The sequence below is a fragment of the Ictidomys tridecemlineatus genome, chromosome 5 (assembly GCF_052094955.1).
Source record: "Ictidomys tridecemlineatus isolate mIctTri1 chromosome 5, mIctTri1.hap1, whole genome shotgun sequence".
NCBI classification, from domain to species: domain Eukaryota; kingdom Metazoa; phylum Chordata; class Mammalia; order Rodentia; family Sciuridae; genus Ictidomys; species Ictidomys tridecemlineatus.
Genome location: NC_135481.1, coordinates 70,866,995 through 70,888,175, shown reverse-complemented (window position 1 = coordinate 70,888,175; position 21,181 = coordinate 70,866,995). Strand labels below are relative to the sequence as shown.

Genomic DNA, 21,181 nt, shown 5'->3' with positions numbered 1-21,181 from the left:
TGGCATTAATGGTTCACTGGTCTTGAAATGAACTTTCCCTATTATTTAGCTATTATTGCCAAGATTTCTTAGCCTATTTAACTTTCTGCTTTGTGTCTTTGACTTCTCATCATTCCTGGATACTTAAAGATTTTTACAGTCATTTAATGTCCTTGGCAAGGCTGTCTAGGTAATTTTTATTTAGTTATTGCCTTTTAAGTCCCTAGTTCTGTTTACCTAATCAGAACATTAACACAGTAATACCAAAAAGCAGTCAAATCAAGATACTGGAGACATTTTTTATTGAGCCTTTTAGTTTACATGAGGTAAAAGGCCAAGCAGTTCTTCTCCTTAACCAGTGTTTTATGCAGCTATAATAAAATATTTTAGACTTCAGAGACTTATAAAGGATTACATTTCTTAAAAGTTGGGGTCAAGTAAATAAATTTTAACTCTTTGAATTTTCCAGTTGACTCTTCCCTTATAACAGAAACAAGCTCTAATTCAGTTTCAAGGGCAAGTTTTATCGTTGTTGTCATCTTTAGATCCCAAGTACTTGGTTATTTCAATCAATATCCACTAATTCTACTTCAAAAATGAGCTTTGCATTTGGTGGAATTCTGTTGAAAAAGTCAAGGTAAATTTGATAAAAATGTACCTCTTTTCAATCCCCAGTAACCTCAATGTAAGACATCAATAATTAATCTTTTTCTTTTTTTTTTTGCAGTGCTAGGGATTGAACCCTGGGTCTTGCACATGCTAGGCAAGCACTCTACCAACTAAGCCACATTCCCTAGCCCAATAATTAATTCTAGAAGGAAAAGCTTTGTAGTTTATTCAGAAGCTAATATATAACTAACCTAGAGATCCCTAAAGTTTATTTAATGATAAATAAATCATAACCTATCAATGTAGGCTAACTAGGTTAAGCTGAACTTTTACTAGGTTTCCCCTTAACCTAGATATAGATACCTCACTAATAATGCCAAATTAGCGCCACCCAGTAATTTAAAAGGAAAAAAAAAAGTCATTGTATTCTACTGAGTATATATACTGTGTATCAGTTTTATGAGGTTGTTCATGGTATTTACTGTGAATTTAAAGATGCCGAATTCAGAAAAGGGTGTGATTTATGTGTACCAGATTAGTCTTAAAGATATTTCTTCACATTGAGAGGAAGCTGCAGGTGGCCATCTGGTTTTGAAAGGCGGAGAACTATTCTCAAATAAGTTTAACTGATAAAAGACTATATAGAGATTCATCAAAATTTAGAAGTTGAACTGGGCCAACAGGAAGGGAACCAGCAATAACAATAACTACATTCCCATTTACCTGCTGAATTGGTCTGGTTTGAATGAATGGTCTGGAGTCATTTTGTCGTTTTGTGTTTTTAAATTGTTCACAAACTTGGCCTATCAGAGAAGTGCTGTCTTAAGTATTGATAATAAATGGTAATAAATGGTTATTAACACTACTCAGTCTTGTGGTTGTCTTCATTTACACTTGTAATCCCAATATGTGTTCTAATTACTAGTTAAGAACCTTAAATTATAATGTAGAATAAAATTACCATGAACTATTTGTACCCCAGTTTTTTAATTGTTTGTACCCCAGTTATTTAATTGTAACTTATTGAAGTAAATCCTTCAAACAGTAAAATGTTAAGAATTGTCTTTCAAAGATGAAAGCTTAAAATTCGCAGTGAAGATCCTGGAAATAAGAACTTGAATAAGAGACAAAAAGGATGAGTCTCGCTGAAGCCCGAATAATTTGTACCAATAGTAAGTGCTGAAGTTATTATCCATGGGCATGGTAGCATGGACCTGTTGCCCCAACTTACTCAGGAGGCTGAGGTGGGGGGAATCACTTAAGCCCAGGAATTGGAGGCTAGCCTGGGCAACAAAGCAAGACAAAAAAGATTCCCTATATTGTATGTGTTGGACAGTCTTGAAGACTAGTCTGGAGATGATTCGTCATTTCTCATCTGGATCCTAGACTAGACAGCATCTTTCCCAACACTTTCAGGTGATCTTTCCCAAGTTTTTGTTTTTTCCTTTCATTACGAAGGGGGGAAAAGGATACTTGGCATCAGGCTGTCCTTTCTTTCCATAAGCCCATTCAGGTTCAATCTCCAGTCGAGCCTTTTCTCCTTTACTCATAGTCAAGAGTGCTTCATCCCACTAAAGGCCAAGAGCAAAAATAAAAAATAATGGTTTTCAAAAAAATACATGCAATATAAGAACAGCAAATGTAGATAAATTTTTTAAAGGGGATTTTTGGATTTTATTATGTCCTCAGGGTAAGATCCTTGGTTGAATCCCTAAAACTTTGTCTTCAATTTCCCCAAAAGAAAAAAAAATAAGGCTATATTATTAATAAATTTGATACTCAGGGGCTGGGGATGTGGCTCAAGCGGTAGCGCTCTTGCCTGGCATGCGTGCAGCCCGGGTTCGATCCCCAGCACCACATACAAAGATGTTGTGTCCGCCGAAAACTGAAAAATAAATATTAAAAAAAAATTCACTCTCTCACTCTAAAAAAAAAAAGTGATTTCAAACTCAAGTGTAAATCACTTTTGTACTGCAACATGCAGCATCAGTTTGTTATTAGTACCACTATTAAAAAATTGTTCCACTTTTACCCATTGTAGGACAAACTCAGGAGTTTATTTTTGTAGGGAAAAACTAGTAAGCATTTTAAAACTTAAAATTACCAAACTGTCTTGTTACAAAAATGTAAAACTAACTTTATATAAAGGATTCTGGGTTGCTTCTCCCATAGTTTTCAAATTTGGAATTTTAAAGCCAGTTATCTAAACAGTTCAAGTATTAGGATACAAACATATAGAGTATATTATAAACATCATATACTCTGTTGAAATGCAACAATCAAATGAAACTCAAGGGATAAAGGTCTTTTATATCTGGAAATTAATAATATGATGAACTAGAAGAAATTTACCAGTATGCAAATAAGTTATAGAATTAGAAAAATTGCTGAACTTGATATATAGTATAAGCAGGTATCAGTTAAAAGTTATGTTATTAAATCTTTAGTTTCAAGATGTTTTATATTCTGATTTGGGTTCTGGATATAATTGTCTGAACTACATTTGCCCACAGTACAAAGGTATCATGTTAAGAATTCTTACAACTATTTAAATAGACATTTCAGTTGTTTGATGTTCTTGGTGATTATAATTTAAAGTCAGATATTCTCACAAAGAATTTCCTTATGAAGAAAAATATTAAAAGGGTTAGACATGGAAGAAATTGAGTTCTTATTATATTTTGTGCTTGGTTATGCTCATTTAATCTTTCAACAAATTTGAGGTAGGCAATACGCTTGTTTTTTATATAGATAGGGCAACTTATTCTTTACTTACTCCTCTGATAACTTTGCCTACTCCAACCTTAAAACTTAAAGGCTTGGCATTTTTCTTCTTCTTTGAACCTGAAAAACAGATTTTTCTTTTAATTAATGATACACTCTAGTTGTGTTAAGAAATTAAGATCCAGTGAAAGCAGTGATTTAATTGACCTCAGAATTGTAATGCAATATATTTGAAAAGGAATAACAACTCAGAAAGCCAGGTAAATTCATCAAGAAAATTTTAGGGGGAGAGAGGGGAATAATAGCATGGATGGTGAAAGGAAACCCTCATCATTATACAAAATACATATTATGAAGATGTGAATTTGGTGTTAACATACCTTATATATAATCAGAGATATGACAAATTATTGTATAATGGTATATTAAGAATTGTAATGCAAAAATAAATAAAAAAAATTCTAAATGTAAAAATAATGATCTAAATGAAGAATAGAAGATTAGGACCTATATTTATCCTACTAAAATAGCACACTTTTCCCTTTTATATTAAAATACTAAAAAGAATCACTTTGGGATGTTGCCATGGTGTATTGAGGCTTGGTCTTCAATGCAGCAGTGTTGGGCCTACTAAGGCTATTAAGAGGCTATTAAGAGCCTATTAAGAGGAGTTAGGAATATAGCTCAGCTGGTAGAGGGCGTGCCTCACATGCAAAAGGCTCTGTGTTTGATCCCCACCACCACAAAGGGAAAAAAAAAAAGGTGATTAGGCCACCAAGGATTCATGATTTTCTCAGAGGAGTATTCTTGTGGACCTGGATTGGTTACCTAAGAGGGAATTATTAATGAAGCAAGCCTAGGACCATCCCCTTCATATTCAATATTTTTTACTTTTCCACTATGCTTGGAGCAGCAATGACTGTGAGCCATAAATTACCAAGTCTCAGGCATTCAACGTGTTAGAGCAAAAGAAAATGGACTAAAATAGACATTAACCATATTTAGACTATTGTTCGTCATTTTTTGCTTTCCAATAACCATAAGTTCTTCAGCCAGACAATAATCCATGAACTGAAGTCCTTCTCCAAGTAAATCATAGGTACAAAAAGACATCTGGAAGAAAGAAGGCTAGCAACCAAGGAAAAGGCACTGCCAACTAACTGCTTATCCTGTCTACTATATAAATGGACAATGTCTGAAGGCAAAAAGGTATGATTACATTAAGACTTACTTGTTTGAATATTGGTATCAAAAACAGTCCCATCCTGAAGTGTTCCTGTATACCAGCAGTGAACAACATCTCCTTTTTTGGGAAAGTTGGTTTTATCTCCCTTTTTTAGAACAGATTTTGTATATTTTGGTGGACCCTAAAAATAAACAAATCAACATACAGTTATTAATTTATTCCCTTCTTAGATGACAAAGTACTTATTTTATCTCTAGTCAACTTCTATGAATTAAACTACCTCATTTTACATCTGGGATGAAATTATTAGTAACTTCTATACCTACAATTTAATTTTTTAAAATTTTTAAATTTTTTTAGTTGTTGTTGGACACATGACTTTATTTTTATTTATTTTTATGTGATGCTGAGGATTGAACCCAGCGCCTCGCACATGCTAGGCAAGTGCTCTACTGCTGAGCCACAACCCCAGCCCCACCTACAATTTAATTTCAAATAACTTCCAGCATCTTGGAAACCTCTGCAAGAGTCTTAATTATTCAACAAACCATAAAATGAAGTCAGTTATTTCTTAGGGTTGGAAAAATAATAATTACTAATTTCCTATAAAATCATGAATAAAATATTGTGACTTTTTCCAAAGGTTTGTTTTAGCAATAATTATTGCTAGATAGTATGTTCAGTTAAAATGGAAATACAATGATGTTGCCTTTGTATCTGAACTTGAAAAGTTCACACAAAGAACAAAGTTACCTACCAAAATTGTCCAACCAGTCTAACAATTATCAGGATCTTGGGTGTGGGGGTGCGCCTGAGATGATCTGTCAAGAATCTTGGGGTGTGAAGGGGAGTTACAGCAAATGTGAAAGTATTCTCTTTACCTAAATCTGTTTGGTTTTTGCATTCAGAAAGGGAGGGATCTGCATTATCCAAATCTGTTTTTGGTTCCTAAATTTCACAATACAAGAAGAGAAGACACGGCTGGATTTAAAGAACTTCGTATCTATCTGGTTCCCAAGTTTGGAAAGCAAAAGAAATAGTGTTTTCTTTGGGTGAAGTCATAAATTTTTATTCACTTTCACTTCTCTTAGTTCAGAGTTTTCTTTTCAAAACTTACAAGTAGAAGTCTGATCTTCCTGCAAATAGTCTTCCTCTTTGATAAAGATTTCTCTTTGACCAAACTCTAACCACGCACGATCCATAAGCCTTTTCTGGACCTTAGACTCTAAACCTAGAAAGCTCAAGGTCTAATTTCTAGGATGATTCCTCTCCCTCCTTAAAGTGCCTGCCTGCCTGCCTGCCTGAGAAAACTCAAAGCTGTATAAAAAATCATTCTAGCCACTACTTGATAGGGCCCCGGTCTCCTAATATGTGTAGGAGGTTATCAGTAGCCTGAAACTTTTCAAGGGCTGGATAGCAAACCCAGATGGGTTTCACTTATTTCCTCAAAAGGACCAATCACCTTTACACAATTCAGAATGTAACTTTTCTTTCCCCTATTGCCAGCAGACTGAAAAAAGTCAGTTTTCACCATTTTAAAGTCTGTGTTTACTTTTGACAATGTCAGTCCTCCACTCAATTGCTGGAGTGAAATTAATTATTACTGCTACACTTGTATGCTGAAAGGACTATGCCATGCAGGTTCCTTATCTGTAGAATTCTATCCACTATTAATAGAGCTAGCAGCTATAATTTTGTGTCTCTACAATGCCTTCTGTAAACCTCTGTTGCAACACCTGATACACATGTTGCAATTTCTTAAAAAAAAAAAAATATATATATATATATACACACACATACCTGTGTGTGTGTGTGTGTGTGTGTATTTGTAGATATACAGAATACCTTTATTTTGTTTATTTTTATGTGGTGTTGAGAATGGAACCCAGTTCCTCACAGGTGGCAGGCAAGTGTTCTACCAATGAGTCACAATCCCAGGCCCCACGCTGCAATTTCTTAACTCTAAGGTCTAGATCAGGGGATCTCAAACAAGCAATTTTGCTTCCCCAGGGACATCTCAGTATGATCTGGAGACATTTTTAATTGTTACTACTGGGAAGGGCTGGGGAAGACAGGATGCTCCTGCCACCTAGTGGGTAGGGGCCAGGTATGTTACTAAACATCCTTCAGCCTGGAACAGCCCCAACAACAAAGAATTAATTGTTCATACAAAATGTCATTACTCCAAGACTGGAAAATGTTAAGTCTACAATATATTTGATTTTTAAGAAATGCTGAATGGTGAAGAAAATGAATAACTTCTTACATAGGAGAAAATATATCTTCAGCTCATGAATATCCACTAAAAATAAATTGGCATTTTGATTACTACTCTTGTGATTTGGGCTGGAAATTAACATGTGGTTTACAAACAAAATAAGCACTAGGTAATCTCAATAATTTAATACTATCATGTGATCTTTTCAGAAAAATCCAGCTTCCCTTTAGGATATACTATAAATTATACCACTTAGATTAATGCACATTCAAATTTTCATTAAAACAAAGATTGAAGAAATATACCACTAGAAAGAAAATTGAAAACTTTCTTATTAAAAGTTTCTATTAAGAACATTTAAAAGTGATTTAATATAGTTATGTATTTATCAAGTATTTTTTGTTTTAAGTGGGGTGAATGCAAGCAAGGAATTCTCAGCATTAAATTCTTTGATATGAAATTATCTGTTTTCTTTATGGAAAAGTCTATTTTCTGGGACTGTAGTTCTAAAAATATCCTGCTGTCAATTTTACTTTAGCGTTACTGAAGAATAATTTAAAAATACCTCCAGTTCACCGTATTTTACAGACCTAGAAAATTGCCAGGCTTAACAGTGCACACTTTTTTTTTTAAATTTTTTTTTATATTTATTTTTTTAGTTCTCGGCAGACACAACATCTTTGTTTGTATGTGGTGCTGAGGATTGAACCTGGGCCGCACGCATGCCAGGCGAGCGCGCTACCGCTTGAGCCACATCCCCAGCCCAACAGTGCACACTTTTAATCCCAGCTACTTGGGAGGCTGAGGCAGATCATCTCAAATTAGAAGCCAGCCTTGGCAAGTTTGACTAGCTTCAGAAACTTAGGGAGACCTTTTGGTTCTGGGGACTGAAACTAGGAGTGCTCCACCACTGAGCCACACCCTTTTTAATTTTGAGTCAAGGTCTTACAAATTTACTCAGGTTGGCCTTGAATTTGTAATCCTCCTGTTTTAGCCTCCAGAGTTGCTGAGATTATACTTGTGTACCTCTAGCACCTGGCTTAAAAATACAATAATAAAAAAAAAAAACTTAAAAAGGCTGGGATATAGTTCAGTGATAAAGCCACCACAGTGCAACCTCCACTACTGCACAAAAACAAACAAACCCCTAAAACTGGTGTGGGGTACACACCTATAATGTCAGCGATTTGGGAGACTGAGGCAGGAGGATTAAAATTTCAAGACCAACATGGACAATTTAGGGAAACCCTATTTCAAAATAAAAACTAAGAGTTGGGAATGTAAAGTGCTGAGTGCTCTGGGTTCAATCCCTAGTACTGCATAACTCCAAAAGATACTACCCAGGCTGAACAGTGCCTCAACTAAAAACTATTAACATATCAAGAAATTTGATGAGCTGGGCCCAGTGGTGCATACCTATAATCACAACAACTTGGGAAGTTGTGGCAGGATTGCAAGTTTAAAGAGAGCCTCCTCAACTTAGTGAGGCCCCAAGCAACTTAGTGAGACCCTGTCTCAAAAAAAAAAAAAAAAAATGTTGGGAATGTGGCTTAGTGGTAGAGCACCCCTGAGTTCAATCCTCAGTAAACCCCCGCCTTAAAAAAATCTGATAAATGGGTTAATATCTGTTTGTTATATTTTATCCAATATGCTCCAAAACCTTAGAATATATATACTTCTACACTAAGCAATGGAAAGGGAAATTAGACATTAAATACCTATTATTTGCCAGTCATTTAACATATACTTTTCTTCCATTTAACCTAACAACAGTTCTCTGAAGAGCATATCACCTACTTACTATTTTGCAGATGGTTCAGGGAATTTATTCACATAGGTAGTTAGAAGTAGAGAAGTAGGGGTTTGTCTGAATCCAAAGCCCCTATTCTTTCCATTATACCACAACACCTCAAGAAATAGTGATAATGATAGATAACGTTTATGTTAACAGTTAAAACAGTTAATTTCTGCTCATCCTCTATGTATCTAGTATTATTTCAAATGCTTCACATGCATTAACAGTCACTATCTTATAAGGTAGGTAATACATAAAGGAAACATGAAGACAGAATAGTTAAGTAACCTGCTTAAGGTCTAACAACTTTTTTTTTTTAAGGATGGGCAAAGACTCAGAGAATCAACTTTTTTTTTTTTTTTTAGAGAGGGGAAGAGAGAGAGAGAGAGAATTTTTAATATTTATTTGTTAGTTTTCGGCAGACACAACATCCTTGCCTGTACGTGGTGATGAGGATCCAACCCGGGCGGCACGCATACCAGGTAAGCACGCTACCGCTTGAGCCACATCCCAGCCCTTAAGGTCTAACAACTTTTGAATGGTTGAGGATTGGAAACAGGCAGACTGGATATCTAGTCTGTGATCTTAACCACTTCTCTACCTCTTGAGTACATATGGGATGTTAGGTATTAATACAAGTGACTTAATTCAATTCATTTAACTATCAGAAGAACAGTGGTATTTTCTCTATTTTCTGGAGAGAAAGTAAGGTGTGAATAGTGCAAATATACCCCAAACCCTGCCAGTTTCTCTTTGCTTCCCGGCTGTCATGAGATGAGGGCTTCATCCACAAAGTGCTCACACCAGGATAAAAAGCCACTGACCAACTAATCATAGGCTAACCAGTTCAGTTTGAGGATTACCATTTTCAATGAAATGTAGGCTGTTCCCCTAAGTCAAAAGCCACAGCTTGAGTAAATGTATACTAAGAAAGTAACTTAAAGTAAATCTAAATTGGAACTAGCCAAAGTGCTCTGTAGCAACATAAAGCTAGTACTATAGTTTAGATTTTTTTTTTTTTTTTTAAATCAGGGATTGAACCCAGGGGTGCATAACCCCTGAGCCACATCCCCAGTCCTTTTTTTTTTTTTTTAATACTTTTAGTTATAGATTAACACAATACCTTTATTTATTTATTTTTATGTGGTGCTGAGAATTGAACCTAGTGCCCCAGACCTGCTAGGCAAGCACTCTGCCACTGAGCTACAACCCCAGTCCTATCCTTTTAAAAAAATATTTTATTTAGAGACAGGGTCTTGTTGAATTGCTTAGGGCCTTGCTGAGTTGCTGAGTTTGGCTTTGAACTTGTGATTCTTCTGCCTCAGTCTCCCGAGCAGCTGGGATTACAGGTGTGGGCTACTGCTCCTGGCTTATAGTTTGGATGATGAATGTTCCCCAAAGGCCCATGTGATGAAGGCTTGGCCCCCAGTTTATGGTGCTACTAGGAAGTGGTAGAACTTTTACAAGGTGGGGCCCTGTGAAAGGGGACTGGGGGACCCTAGACACTTCCAGTTTTTCTTTGCTTCCTGTCATGAGTTCAGGGCTTCCTCCACAAAGTGCTCACACCAGGATGAAAAGCCACTGACCAACTGACCATAGGCTGAAACCAACAATATTGTGAGTCAAAATAAACCTTTCTTCCTTATAAGCTGTTTAACTCGGGTATTTTGTCAGTGATGAAAAGCTGACTAACAAAAGTAGTGACTACTCTATTGAACAGTATGGTTCTACAAAGCACAGAATTACTGTACTAAAGCTTTTCTTTTTTAATAGGGTATGGTTAGCAAAGTATTACTTTACTATTTACTAAATATAATTCTTTAGATAGCTTACTGGAATGACCATTTTTATATTAAATGGATGAAGAAAACTAAAGGCAAGAAATCAGCTTTTCTAACAATTTCTGAGGCCTTGGCTGCTTTAAAATGGAAATGGGATAGATTTTAAAAGAAAGAATATATTTGAGAGCATTAGTCCTGAAGGAGGTATGAGAAGGGAGAACATTTAAACTGTAAAGAAAGGAATGGTTATAATTACAGTCATGTGAAGGAAAAGGAAAGTCAACATTCACAGATCTTTTAAGTAGGGAAGAAGGGAATGATTATAACTACAACTCTTACAGAAAATCATACAGCTGATAGCTAGAGATAAGAGGCAGAGTACTGTCTAGCATGTGCAAGTTCAATCCCCAATATCATGAAAAAAGAATAATAAAATGAGTTTAGGACTCCCATATGACCTCTCTATATTGTCTTTAGGCCTTAAAAACTTGCCTTTCATTTGGAATTCTTTTTTTTTTTTTTTTGACCCTTTAAGGATGTAACATCTGTCTCCTAATACCACCCTCATCCCAATTTTCTAGAAGGTAATGCTGCCAATTGTTTTTGCAACCCTTTAGTAATTATGGTTCTAAGTACCTTAGTAACTGCTGAAATTCTGCTCAGGAGATATTACATTTACCAAACATTAGTTGTGATAAACCTCCAAAATATTTTATGTGTGTATATACCCACAAATATTAATTTGTGCTTTTCAACCAATATGAAGACATCATGCAAAATTAACTATTTTAATCAAAAAAACATATATATGTCTACCTGAAATTACACTATCCACAAATACCCAAATGCTATGTCTTCATCAAAAGGCCATGCCTGTTTATAAGAACTAAAAATAAATTACTATTACCAAGATTGCTCTCAATGATATGTTATAAAAAATGCAAAGATTATAGTCAGTTTAGCTCTATTCACGTAGCTCTTAAGGATTTTGATGCAGAAATGCTGTTATCTGGTTCTTCAAATTTTTGCATCAAAATATAAAATCTGGGCTGGGAAAGATGAGACAAATGAATTCATACTGTATAGCCAGGATTAGATTATTTCCATTGCCAAGGATACCATGTACATTAGAAAAAGCTAAAAATAATTATTTAAAAAAAGTTTCTTTTACTCAGTCCAATTTGGCTAGAGAATCAGGTCCTTTAAATAGCTTTCAAAGCTCAGATGATCTGGCCAGACATGGAGGCAATATTAAATACAAAGAAGTATTTCACAAGATAGGCTACTATTTGTAAAGAAATGATTCTTTGGATTTCTATCCTAATACCCAAGAGAGATGGCATACCAGAATTCAGAGTTTGGCTCAGTAATAGTGTCTGTATTCAACCATCCCTCTGAAAAGTCAGTGCTAGAAGGAAACAATATTTCTAAAATTGACTTGAGTAATAAAAGATGAAAATATTATAGACAAACCTCATCCATAGTCTCTTCAGATTTGGTTTCTTTGGGTTTATCTTCATTAAGCTTCACATTTTTAACTTGCTCAGACACTTTACTTACACTTTCAGTACCCTTGAATCGCTGTAAAAAAATATTCTAACATTAACATTTAGGACAGGCTAAACATTAGAGGGGCATTCAGATTTTAAGCCTCTCAATAAGCATCTGCATGATGAATACAGGTTATATAACACAAATTTAATTCACCTAAGGAAACCACCTAAGAACAAAGGAAGAAATATGTTAAGCATTTTAATAAAGCATGATGCTAAGATTAGCTAACAATATAAATTCTGAAATAAGAAACATGACCTTTAGAAAAGCCAACTCAGACTTGTGACATATGAATACTATTCAAACAGCAGCTTCTTTTTTTTTTTCTTTTTTGTGGTGCTAGGCATTGAACCCAGGGTAAGGCAAACTTACCTACCAACTGAGCTATATCCCCAGTCTTCAAACAGCTTCTTAATAAAGATTATTTTCTGTGGAAGACGATCATTTCATAGTGAACAAATATTAGAGAATACATTAAAACGTTTTTCTAAAGGCTCATCTTAAATCAGAACCAGTCATTAAATTCTGTAGTGAAATGGGCCTTACCTTCCTCCATATAACATTTTATATACAGTGTAAATGCTTCATATGATAATACCAAATGACTAATGGATTTATCATTTAAGAATCTGTTGTCAGGAAATTATTTTTAAAAATCTGGTCCCTTTCAAAATATCAAAAGATGCTGAACAGAGTGTTGCCTACCTGTAATCTCAGCAACTCAGTAGGCCAAGATAGGAGGATCACAAGTTCAAGACCAGACTTGGCAATTTAGTTCAATCCCCAGTCCACAGAAACAGAACAAAACAAAACAAAAAGCAAAACCCTCAAAATACCAAAACATTGTGCCATACTGCAGGTTAGTTTTGCTAGATTTGATAGCTAGTCCAATTATGATTATAATTAAGAAAGATTGCAGGTGGAAAAACTCCCAATTCTGCAAATAAATACATTTAAAACCTCTCTTTGGAAATAAAATTTCTAAAATGATTTCTGCTCATAGAATGTAAAAATACTCACCTTACTTTCAAACAGGTGGTTATAGGCTGTAACCAAATGGTCCTTATTAGCTGTCTTGGCTACATTTTTAATGTTGCCTAATAACTTATGCTCTGCAAGAAACTACAAAGAAAAAAGCTGGTTACTCAAAATAATTCCCCTCAAGAAGGCTCTAAGATAAGGTTTAGAGCTAAGTGTGATTATGTGGCCTATGGTCCTAGCTACTTGAGGGGCTGATGTAGGATTGCTTGAGCCTAAGAGTTTGAGACCAACTTGAGCAATACAGTAAGACCCTGTCTCAAAAAGAACAACAAAAAAAATTAGCAAATGACCTTTCAATGTTAGCTATGTTTTCAAAAGTATTAATAAAGATGAAATAAATGCTTTTGGGAGCCTGTAGCTATGCTGGGCATGGCTCTCTTAACCTATCTGTAACCCATAGCTGGTTAAGAATGAGTTACACACAGGTTAAGATAGCCAGAATCATCTATCTATATATGGGCTGTAAAGTCCTATTATCTTGGCTAAAATCCACCTCTCTGATCTTGTACAGAGGACAAAGCCTTCCACTCCATATCTGTAGTGGAAGATTAATAACAGAATCTGTTAAAGAACTGTGATAAGGATAAAATGCAATAATCCATTTAATGCATTTAGCTAAAAATGTGTTGCATGGTAAGAACTATTAGCTATAATGTATTAAGTAGCTCACAGTAATCAGAATTCTTTTTTTTTTTTTTTTAATATAAGACTGTAAGTTGGGCTGGGGATGTGGCTCAAGCGGTAGCATGCTCGCCTGGCATGTGTGCAACCCGGGTTTGATCCTCAGCACCACATACCAACAAAGATGTTGTGTCCGCTGAGAACTAAAATAAAATAAATATTAAAAATTTTCTCTCTCTCTCTAAAAAAAAAAAAAAGACTGTAAGTTGACAAATGGACACCAAAATACCACTACTGAAACATCAAGTTGTGGTAGGCTCATCTCAAAATCAGGTAATGTTAATGTCAAATAATTTTCATGATGTCATTTTATTTTATTTTGCTTCCTTTCTTGCCTTGTGGTCCTTATTAGAGTTCTCCATTTTATTACTTTTTCAAAGTTGTCCCTTGGTGTCTCCTGTTTTTCTTTCTCTTTTTGTGGTACTGGGAACTGAACAGGCCTCAGGTATATCAGGTAAGCACTCTACCACGGAACTACATCCCTAGTCCTTCAGTTTTTCTAACATTATCACTACTCCATTTTTCCCCCTTTGCTTTTGCTTTCCTTCTTTTGAAGAAATGTTCTAAATGATAAAGGCTGACTGGAGAAAGGAGATAAAGTTGATTATCTAGAAATAATCAGTTGCATAGCACTCATGACTTTAGGAAAAGTTCAAGAAAAATACCTAAAATATAAACATCTCTTCGATGTAATCAATAAAACGATGACTGTAAATTATAGCAAATATAGGTTTATGTAAGTGAATATTCCACAGAGAACATGCATTTAAATGATTAATGTTATATAAATATAATACAAATCTCTGGAATTGTCCCACTTTGGCCTACATGACATTAGATTCACATTGGGATGATCTGTTTTATAAGAATTTAATGAAATACAATACTGAGGTATTGTTACAATATTTGTACTCATTTCTATTGTTTCAGTTGAAGTATTACTCCTTAAGAGAAAATAATTTCATTAAAATGGTATAAGATCCCTGACATAGGGTCTTTTCCTCCTATTCTCAAAAGCAGGAAAATAATAACTTTAAAACATAGGTTTAAATACATGAATGATCACTAGAGAAAATTCATTTAAATGACTTGTAGTTCAGCAATTATGAAAGTTATAAAGGATCTTCATTTTTGAAGGACAAAAAAAGTCAGGTCTGACAAAAATAACCAGAGACCACAATTGGGTGGTTATGATAGAAAGTATGCTAAAAAATTTAGGGCACACATCATAAACAATACCAAAAAGATTTCTTAATCTGATTGTTTATAACTCTGGGAGACCACTGTGTACACATAACTTCGTTAATACAAAGATGAAAATGGTTCAATATTTTTCTAAGAAGTTCAACCACAATCTACAGACTTTTGAAAAATCACATGGATTAATGTTTGTTATTTAGTGAATTGGTGAGGAAAGCAAGGTGCACATACAGTTCCCACGTAAATTTCAAATTCCTCTCCATTTCCCTAGTAGACAGCATTCCGCTCCAGGCCAGGGTCTCACTCAATCCTATTCCCCGCCTCAGCCACCAACATCTCCGGGTTCCTTTTTTCTGGCCTCCACCCTCATTTAAAGATCCCAATGGAGTTTTAATTTAGCGATTGCAGCCTGAATGTCTTAGAAAATAAGGCCATTCCCCCGCGGAAGTAGGGCCGGCCCAAGGGGCGGGAGCGCACTGGAGCCGCTCCGACCTTCCGCGCCACGGGCCGCGGGAGGGCGAGGGCGGGGGCACAGAGGAATACGGAATGCATGGGCATCTCCAGGGGGGGTGAGGCGTCCCTCAGCTGAGCCAGCCCGGCCTCCCAGCCGCCTCTGGTACCGAGTCTGAACCGTGATCCTGTAGAAACTTGATAATGTCCTTCTTGGGAAGCTGCTCACTGCGCAGCTGCTCCATGGTCCACGCCCGCTGTGGAACGGCCGCCGCCATCTTCCCCCGCCGCCTCTGCTTTACTGAGCCAGCCCGCCTCACTTCGGCGCCGCCCCGCCCCTGGGGCGTGGCGTGGGCTCGCACGGAGCTTGACGGGGCGTGGTCAGTGCGCTACCGGGTGGGATTGGTGCCTGTATTTGAGTGACGTCAAGGCCGTGCTATTGAGGGCTTCTTTGTTGAGTGGGTGTTAAAACCCTGCAAAAGTGGCCACGCCGGTCGACTGCGCAGAAAACATCCCGCAGTATTATATTCTCGTTTGGACCGCTTGTGGGGCGACCTCTGACGGTAGTGATGTTTACCAGCCGCTACCCACACTATTTATTACTATGGCCTGCTAAGACTTAAAGGTCCAGTCTATAACCTGCTTAAAGAAAACAACATTCAGACTCCTAATCTCATTTTTAGCTAGTTACATCCTAATGATTCATCTCTGAATTGGCTCTGTCCTTGTGTTAGAACAATCCATACCAAGCTAATTCCTTATTAAAGCTCACATAAACGAAACCTAAATACAAACCCCTTTCTTCCTAACGGAAAGCGAAAATTTTGTTCAGAAATTTGAATAAAATAAAGAAGCTCTACTTTAGGCTGCGACTTACTGATGATGGGTGGCATTATTAATGCTTATAGCAGCTACGTGGTGTATTTGTACTTTTCATCAAGAGGGAACAAATTTGTAGATTAAGTCATTAGGTTTCAAGTAGAGAAGCCAGGAATTGCATCCAAGTCCAGGTAGGCTATAACTAACGGTAGAGTAATCGCACATCTAAATTCACTGCTCTAAATCTGTAGTAAAGATGAAATAGTGGAACTTCAGAATATCTTTTATTAATTTTCTAACGAATAACGGGACCAGCCTACATTCACTTTCCTTTGAATAGTAAATTGTTAGAATAATGGCTTGCCAATCCCAACACAGTGAAACGATCAAGCAGTTTTCTCAGTCTAGAGAGAGGAATAAGATATATCTTTAATTTTATCTACGCTATTTTGATTTTCACCACATCACCTGACTTAAGTGCTCAATAACGTTAACTTCACAAAATTATGAGCATTCCATTGTCTCCGGGATCTCAAGGTCATTTATTTTAATCATTGTAAACGGTATCACGTTCGCAATGACTTGCAGACACCTAATCGAGGGAAACGGAACTCAAATTCAGAGTCTGCTAAAACTGTGAAGGGGACTAAATTTAGAGCAACTCCGTAGCAATGCGCATGCGTCTCCAGGAGGTCATGGAGTGTTTCCGGGAAGCAAGCCAATCGTATTCCCAACGCAAACTCAGCGGCGGCATTTTCAACTGGATGCCTAGCTGTGTTCCGCCCTCTGGTTCCTTAGCTTTGTATGCAGGAAACTGATGGAGCTCGGAACTGAGCGGGTAAAACCGCTGTGGATCTCGGTTCCTGAAATAAGCTTTTGGTGGACATCGGCCTCATGAGTGGACGGCAAAGAACGCTTTTCCAGACGTGGGGCTCAAGCGTTTCCCGATCTGTTGGGACTCCTAGTTGCAGCTCCGGAACTGAACGGCCTCAGGCCTGCTCAGAGGCGCGTTTATCTGCCGCGGCTGCGTCTCAGCCGGAGTCGGACGATGATGTGTTACTAGTCGCAGTGTACGAGGCTGAGCGGCAGCTGAGTCTAGAGAATGGCGGGTTCTGCACCTCAGCGGGTGCCCTGTGGATCTACCCCACTAATTACCCTGTGCGGGACTACCAGCTGCGCATCTCCAGGACCGCTCTGTTCTGCAACACTTTGGTGTGTCTTCCTACCGGGCTGGGAAAGACCTTTATTGCCGCGGTGGTCATGTACAATTTCTACCGCTGGTTTCCTTCCGGCAAGGTTGTTTTTATGGCCCCCACGAAACCCTTGGTGACACAGCAGATCGAGGCTTGCTACCAGGTGATGGGTATCCCGCAGTCCCACATGGCCGAAATGACAGGTATTTGAGAAAGGATGGGTTGATTTGAAAATAAGAGCTTTATTTCTAGGGATAAACATACGTTGTGGTGGAAATAGAGCTAAAGAAATTACTCATGCATGTGGAATACTTACTAGATCCAAATATTCTCATTTTATATTCTTTCGGAATGTGGTAGGTCCAGCACTGATGAACAGGATTGTTTATTAAACCTTCAGAGAATCCCTGTGGTTTGTCAGTATTTTGAAGCATTCGTGTATTATATCCCTTGAGCATTCTTACTAAGAATGATTTCCCAGTTGAAGAATTTGCTTCGCTTCTAACATTATGCCATTTTGCAGGAATTATAAGGACGGTCTATTTAAATGATGCTCTTTGACATTTGGGGCAAATTAGAGATTTAACATGTAGCATTCCAATGAGTTGTTACATTGTTCTCCACTTAAGCACATTCCTAAAGCATGATTACATTTTGAAGATTGGCTAGACTGTTTTTGTTTTAAAAATATCAGTCTGGGTCTGGGGATATAGCTCAGTTGGTAGAGTGCTTGCCGCCAGTCTGGAGTTTAAAATATAGACTTTCACTTTATTTACAGGTTCCACTCAAGCTTTCACCAGGAAGGAAATATGGTGCAGTAAGAGAGTCCTTTTTCTTACACCTCAGATCATGGTAAATGACCTTACTAGAGGAGCTTGTCCTGCTGCTGATATAAAGTGTCTGGTTGTTGATGAAGCTCATAAGGCTCTTGGAAACTATGCTTATTGTCAGGTAATAATTTTGTAAAATAATATTTAGTAGTTTACCCATATTGTTAAGGAGTATTTTGGGGGATAGTTATTAGTAGTGGAACTTACTGATGGTACTCTAAAAGCCTTAGATTTATTTATGATCTCAACAAATGGTGATTGTAAATAATTTTCCTTCTCCACTCAAATACCTCTACTCTCATTTTTTTTTTTTTTAACATTAACAAGACCACTAGCGTGAGATGTGGATTTTGAGAGCCTGGTTATGGTTGGGGTAGTGATTTAAAGTAGGAGATGGGTGCTAAATTACATGCATGTATGATTATGTCAAAATGAACCCAACTTTTAGGCATAACTAACGCACTAGTTTTTATTGAGGAAACTTTGCTTCTTCTGTTCTGCTTAAGGACCACATTGTGAAGGCATTTGATAGTTTGAAAGCACTTAATAGGCCACTGGGGATATAAATGGTAGATACTCATTAAAAAATGTTTAGCTGAGGTGATATAATTTGTGAGATTGGAGGGGTGAAGGCTAAAGGCAGAGTATCTGATAGGAGAAAAGTAGGAAAATTCCCCGGTTTCTGACTTGGAGAACTGAATATGTGAAAGTTCTGGAGGCAGAGCAGATTTAGGTGAGCATGGAAAGCTCTTGAGTGCCATCTTAAATGCATTGAGTTTGGAGGTGTCTCAGAAAAATCCATGTATAGATAACCATTAGACACTAGGTGATAATATGGATCTCAGTGGAGAGTTTTGAGCTAGAAGTATTTGGGAATTATCAGCATCTAGGTAGTAACTAAAATTTTTGTAATAGCTGCCAATATTAGGAAGAGGGTCTAGAGTAAGAATAACAAAGGGAAAAATTAGAGAAAGTTTACGTCAATTAATGTGAAAACATGATTTCACCTGCTATTTTATGAATTTGTAGTTTCCTTGCAGACTTTGTTATTATACTCTATTTCTAATATCCTGAGGAAAACCCTCATCTTTCTTATATTTGATCTTTTAAAATATATCCAGGAAATGGATATGTCTTTTCAATTATGTATTGAGATTTCCACTTTATAGGGATATTTTAAAAATTGTTATAACTATATGGGATTCATTTTGTAAGTTATATTTAACTTATTTATTTTCAAAAAATTTCTAGGCATTAGGTTTTTTTTGAAACTGCCAGCTTTATGATTTTATTGCATACAATCAAACATGGATTTGAATTTGTTAATAACCAAATAGTCCTGAGTTTGTGCTACGCAAAGATTCCAGAGTTAATTTGCAATAGGCGCAACAGCTCCATGAAGCATCTAGCTTCCTATGTTAAGAAAACAGAGCACCATTTCCTCTTTTCCAAGATGGCTTAAGAATCCCTCTTGATAAGAAGCAATGTATTTGGCCTATTTTTCATGTGTAACAATTTTGGAAAGTCTGTTGGTACATGTGGCATATAACAATAAAACTATTTCATTCTGAACTGCCAGAACTGGTTTATAATCTGAAAGAAGATTTTGAATTCTGGCTATCATAGAAAAGGATTTTTAAAAGACACTAATCCAACAAGTGATCTATCTGTTTAGATCATCTTTCTTTTTGTATTTTTTATCCTTCAGTGATATCTGAGGACATCACTTATCACTTATCACTTCTGGCACCAAGGATATTTGTGTTCCAACAGGTTTTTTTTTTTTTTTGGGTCATGCTGGTGATTGAACCTAGGGCCTTACATATGCTAAACAAGTGCTCTGCTACTAAACTACATCAGTTCTTAATTAGAATATTTCTACTTAGGTCTCTGTTGAGTATAATGTTATTTCTTCATATGTAATCTGGGTTATGTTAAAAATTTCATAAATAATATTACTGAATCTTAATCAGGATTCAGAATGAGTCTCATTAAACCTAAATCATTTGCTTTTCAGATAATAGACAAGTGGTAGTTCCACTCTGAACTATCACTGCCATTGGAATAATGATAATAGACTAGATAGAACAACTTTATTTAGCAGAACTACTATTATTTTTGCATTGGACTGATGAAATTAGAGAATTTTTTTTTTTTTTTCTTTAGGTTGTAAGAGAACTGGTCAAGTACACAAATCACTTTAGAATCTTGGCTCTTAGTGCCACACCAGGTAGTGATATGAAGGTAAGTAAAATGTTTTTCCATTTATTAACATTTAAGAAAATAAGAATTTCTGTATGGGGCCAGATCATTTTTCCATTCTAATATTTATATAGTCTGACTTTAGTGTCTCCTCTAACAGGCCTAACTTTTCTTCTATGTTTGTAGGCATTTCTTTAAATCAGGTTATTTATTTATTTATTTATTTTTTGAGATGGGGTCTGGCTGTGTTGCTCAAGCTGGGCAACAAACAATCTTCCTGCTTTATCCTCTAGATCAACTGGTACTACTGGTATGTGTTACTGTACCCACAAGATTAGTACTTTTCTGAATTAAGTGTGCATAAGAATCACCTAAAGCTATTTGTTAAAAATACTGAATTTTTCAATAGTAGCATTTATTTGTTTTGGTTTTTTTTTTTTTTTTGGTTTTTTTTTTTGGTTCCAGGGATTGAACCCACTGAGCCACATCCCAATCCCTTTTTTTACATTTTATTAGAGACAAGGTCTTGCTGAGTTGCTCAGGGCCTCACTAAATTGCTGAGGCTGGCTTTGAACTTTCGATCCTCCTACCTCAGCTTCCTGAGTTGCTGGGATTACAGGTGTGTGCCACTGCACCTGGCTTAATAGTGTATTTTAAAAAATTGTTAGTGTTTTTAGTTCTTTTTAATTAAAGCATAACTTTGCAATGACTTCAGATGTCCAAAAAATTTGCCCAAATTGCAGTTTTTATAACTCCCTTAATTAGCCTCCCCAATGTTAGCATTTATATAAGTATAGTACAGTTATCAAATAAAATTAACATTAATATGTTAGTAATTAATCTGCCAGTCTTATTCAAATTTTGGCCGTTTTTACAATCATTTCTTTTTCTGCTCCAGGATACAGTCTAGGATCTCACA

The 21,181-nt window shown here is 36.4% G+C and overlaps 2 protein-coding genes across 6 annotated transcripts in view; one reads left to right on the top strand and one right to left on the bottom strand.

Moving 5' to 3' along the window:
* Window positions 1-264: 264 nt before the first annotated feature.
* Window positions 265-15,547, bottom strand: Fkbp3 (FKBP prolyl isomerase 3). Of its 2 annotated transcripts, XM_005331750.3 has the most exons (7): window positions 15,389-15,547; window positions 12,867-12,968; window positions 11,766-11,873; window positions 4,544-4,679; window positions 3,365-3,432; window positions 2,062-2,159; window positions 265-599 (listed from the first exon to the last, which is right to left on the bottom strand). In XM_005331750.3, exons 1-7 carry the CDS (start codon window positions 15,494-15,496, stop codon window positions 545-547), a joined length of 675 nt encoding a protein of 224 aa, XP_005331807.2. In that variant the 5' UTR covers window positions 15,497-15,547; the 3' UTR covers window positions 265-544. The 2 variants fall into 2 exon arrangements, with proteins under 2 accessions (XP_005331807.2, XP_077906311.1); XM_078050185.1 differs by lacking the exon at window positions 12,867-12,968 and having other exon boundaries at window positions 15,389-15,544.
* Window positions 15,548-16,694: 1,147 nt separating this feature from the next.
* Fancm (FA complementation group M) overlaps window positions 16,695-21,181 on the top strand; it is a 60,971-nt gene continuing 56,484 nt past the window's right edge. The window contains exons 1-3 of one of the 4 annotated variants that reach the window (XM_021730686.3): window positions 16,695-17,433; window positions 18,009-18,181; window positions 20,227-20,304. In XM_021730686.3, coding sequence (XP_021586361.2) covers window positions 16,932-17,433; window positions 18,009-18,181; window positions 20,227-20,304 — 753 coding nt within the window. In that variant the 5' untranslated portion in view covers window positions 16,695-16,931. The remainder of the gene's footprint in view (window positions 17,434-18,008; window positions 18,182-20,226; window positions 20,305-21,181) is intronic. The other 3 variants (XM_040274894.2, XM_040274893.2, XM_005331749.5) reach the window with 3 other exon arrangements.

Excerpts from the sequence above, each read along its gene's own strand:
- Fkbp3 (XM_005331750.3), bottom strand. The coding sequence starts at position 15,496 with ATGGCGGCGGCCGTTCCACAGCGGGCGTGGACCATGGAGCAGCTGCGC. Across the intron at positions 12,969-15,388 it reads AGGATCACGGTTCAGACTCG|TTTCTTGCAGAGCATAAGTT; the intron begins GTACCAGAGGCG and ends TTTTCTTTGTAG. Across the intron at positions 3,433-4,543 it reads TGATACCAATATTCAAACAA|GTTCAAAGAAGAAGAAAAAT; the intron begins GTAAGTCTTAAT and ends TCTGTTTTTCAG.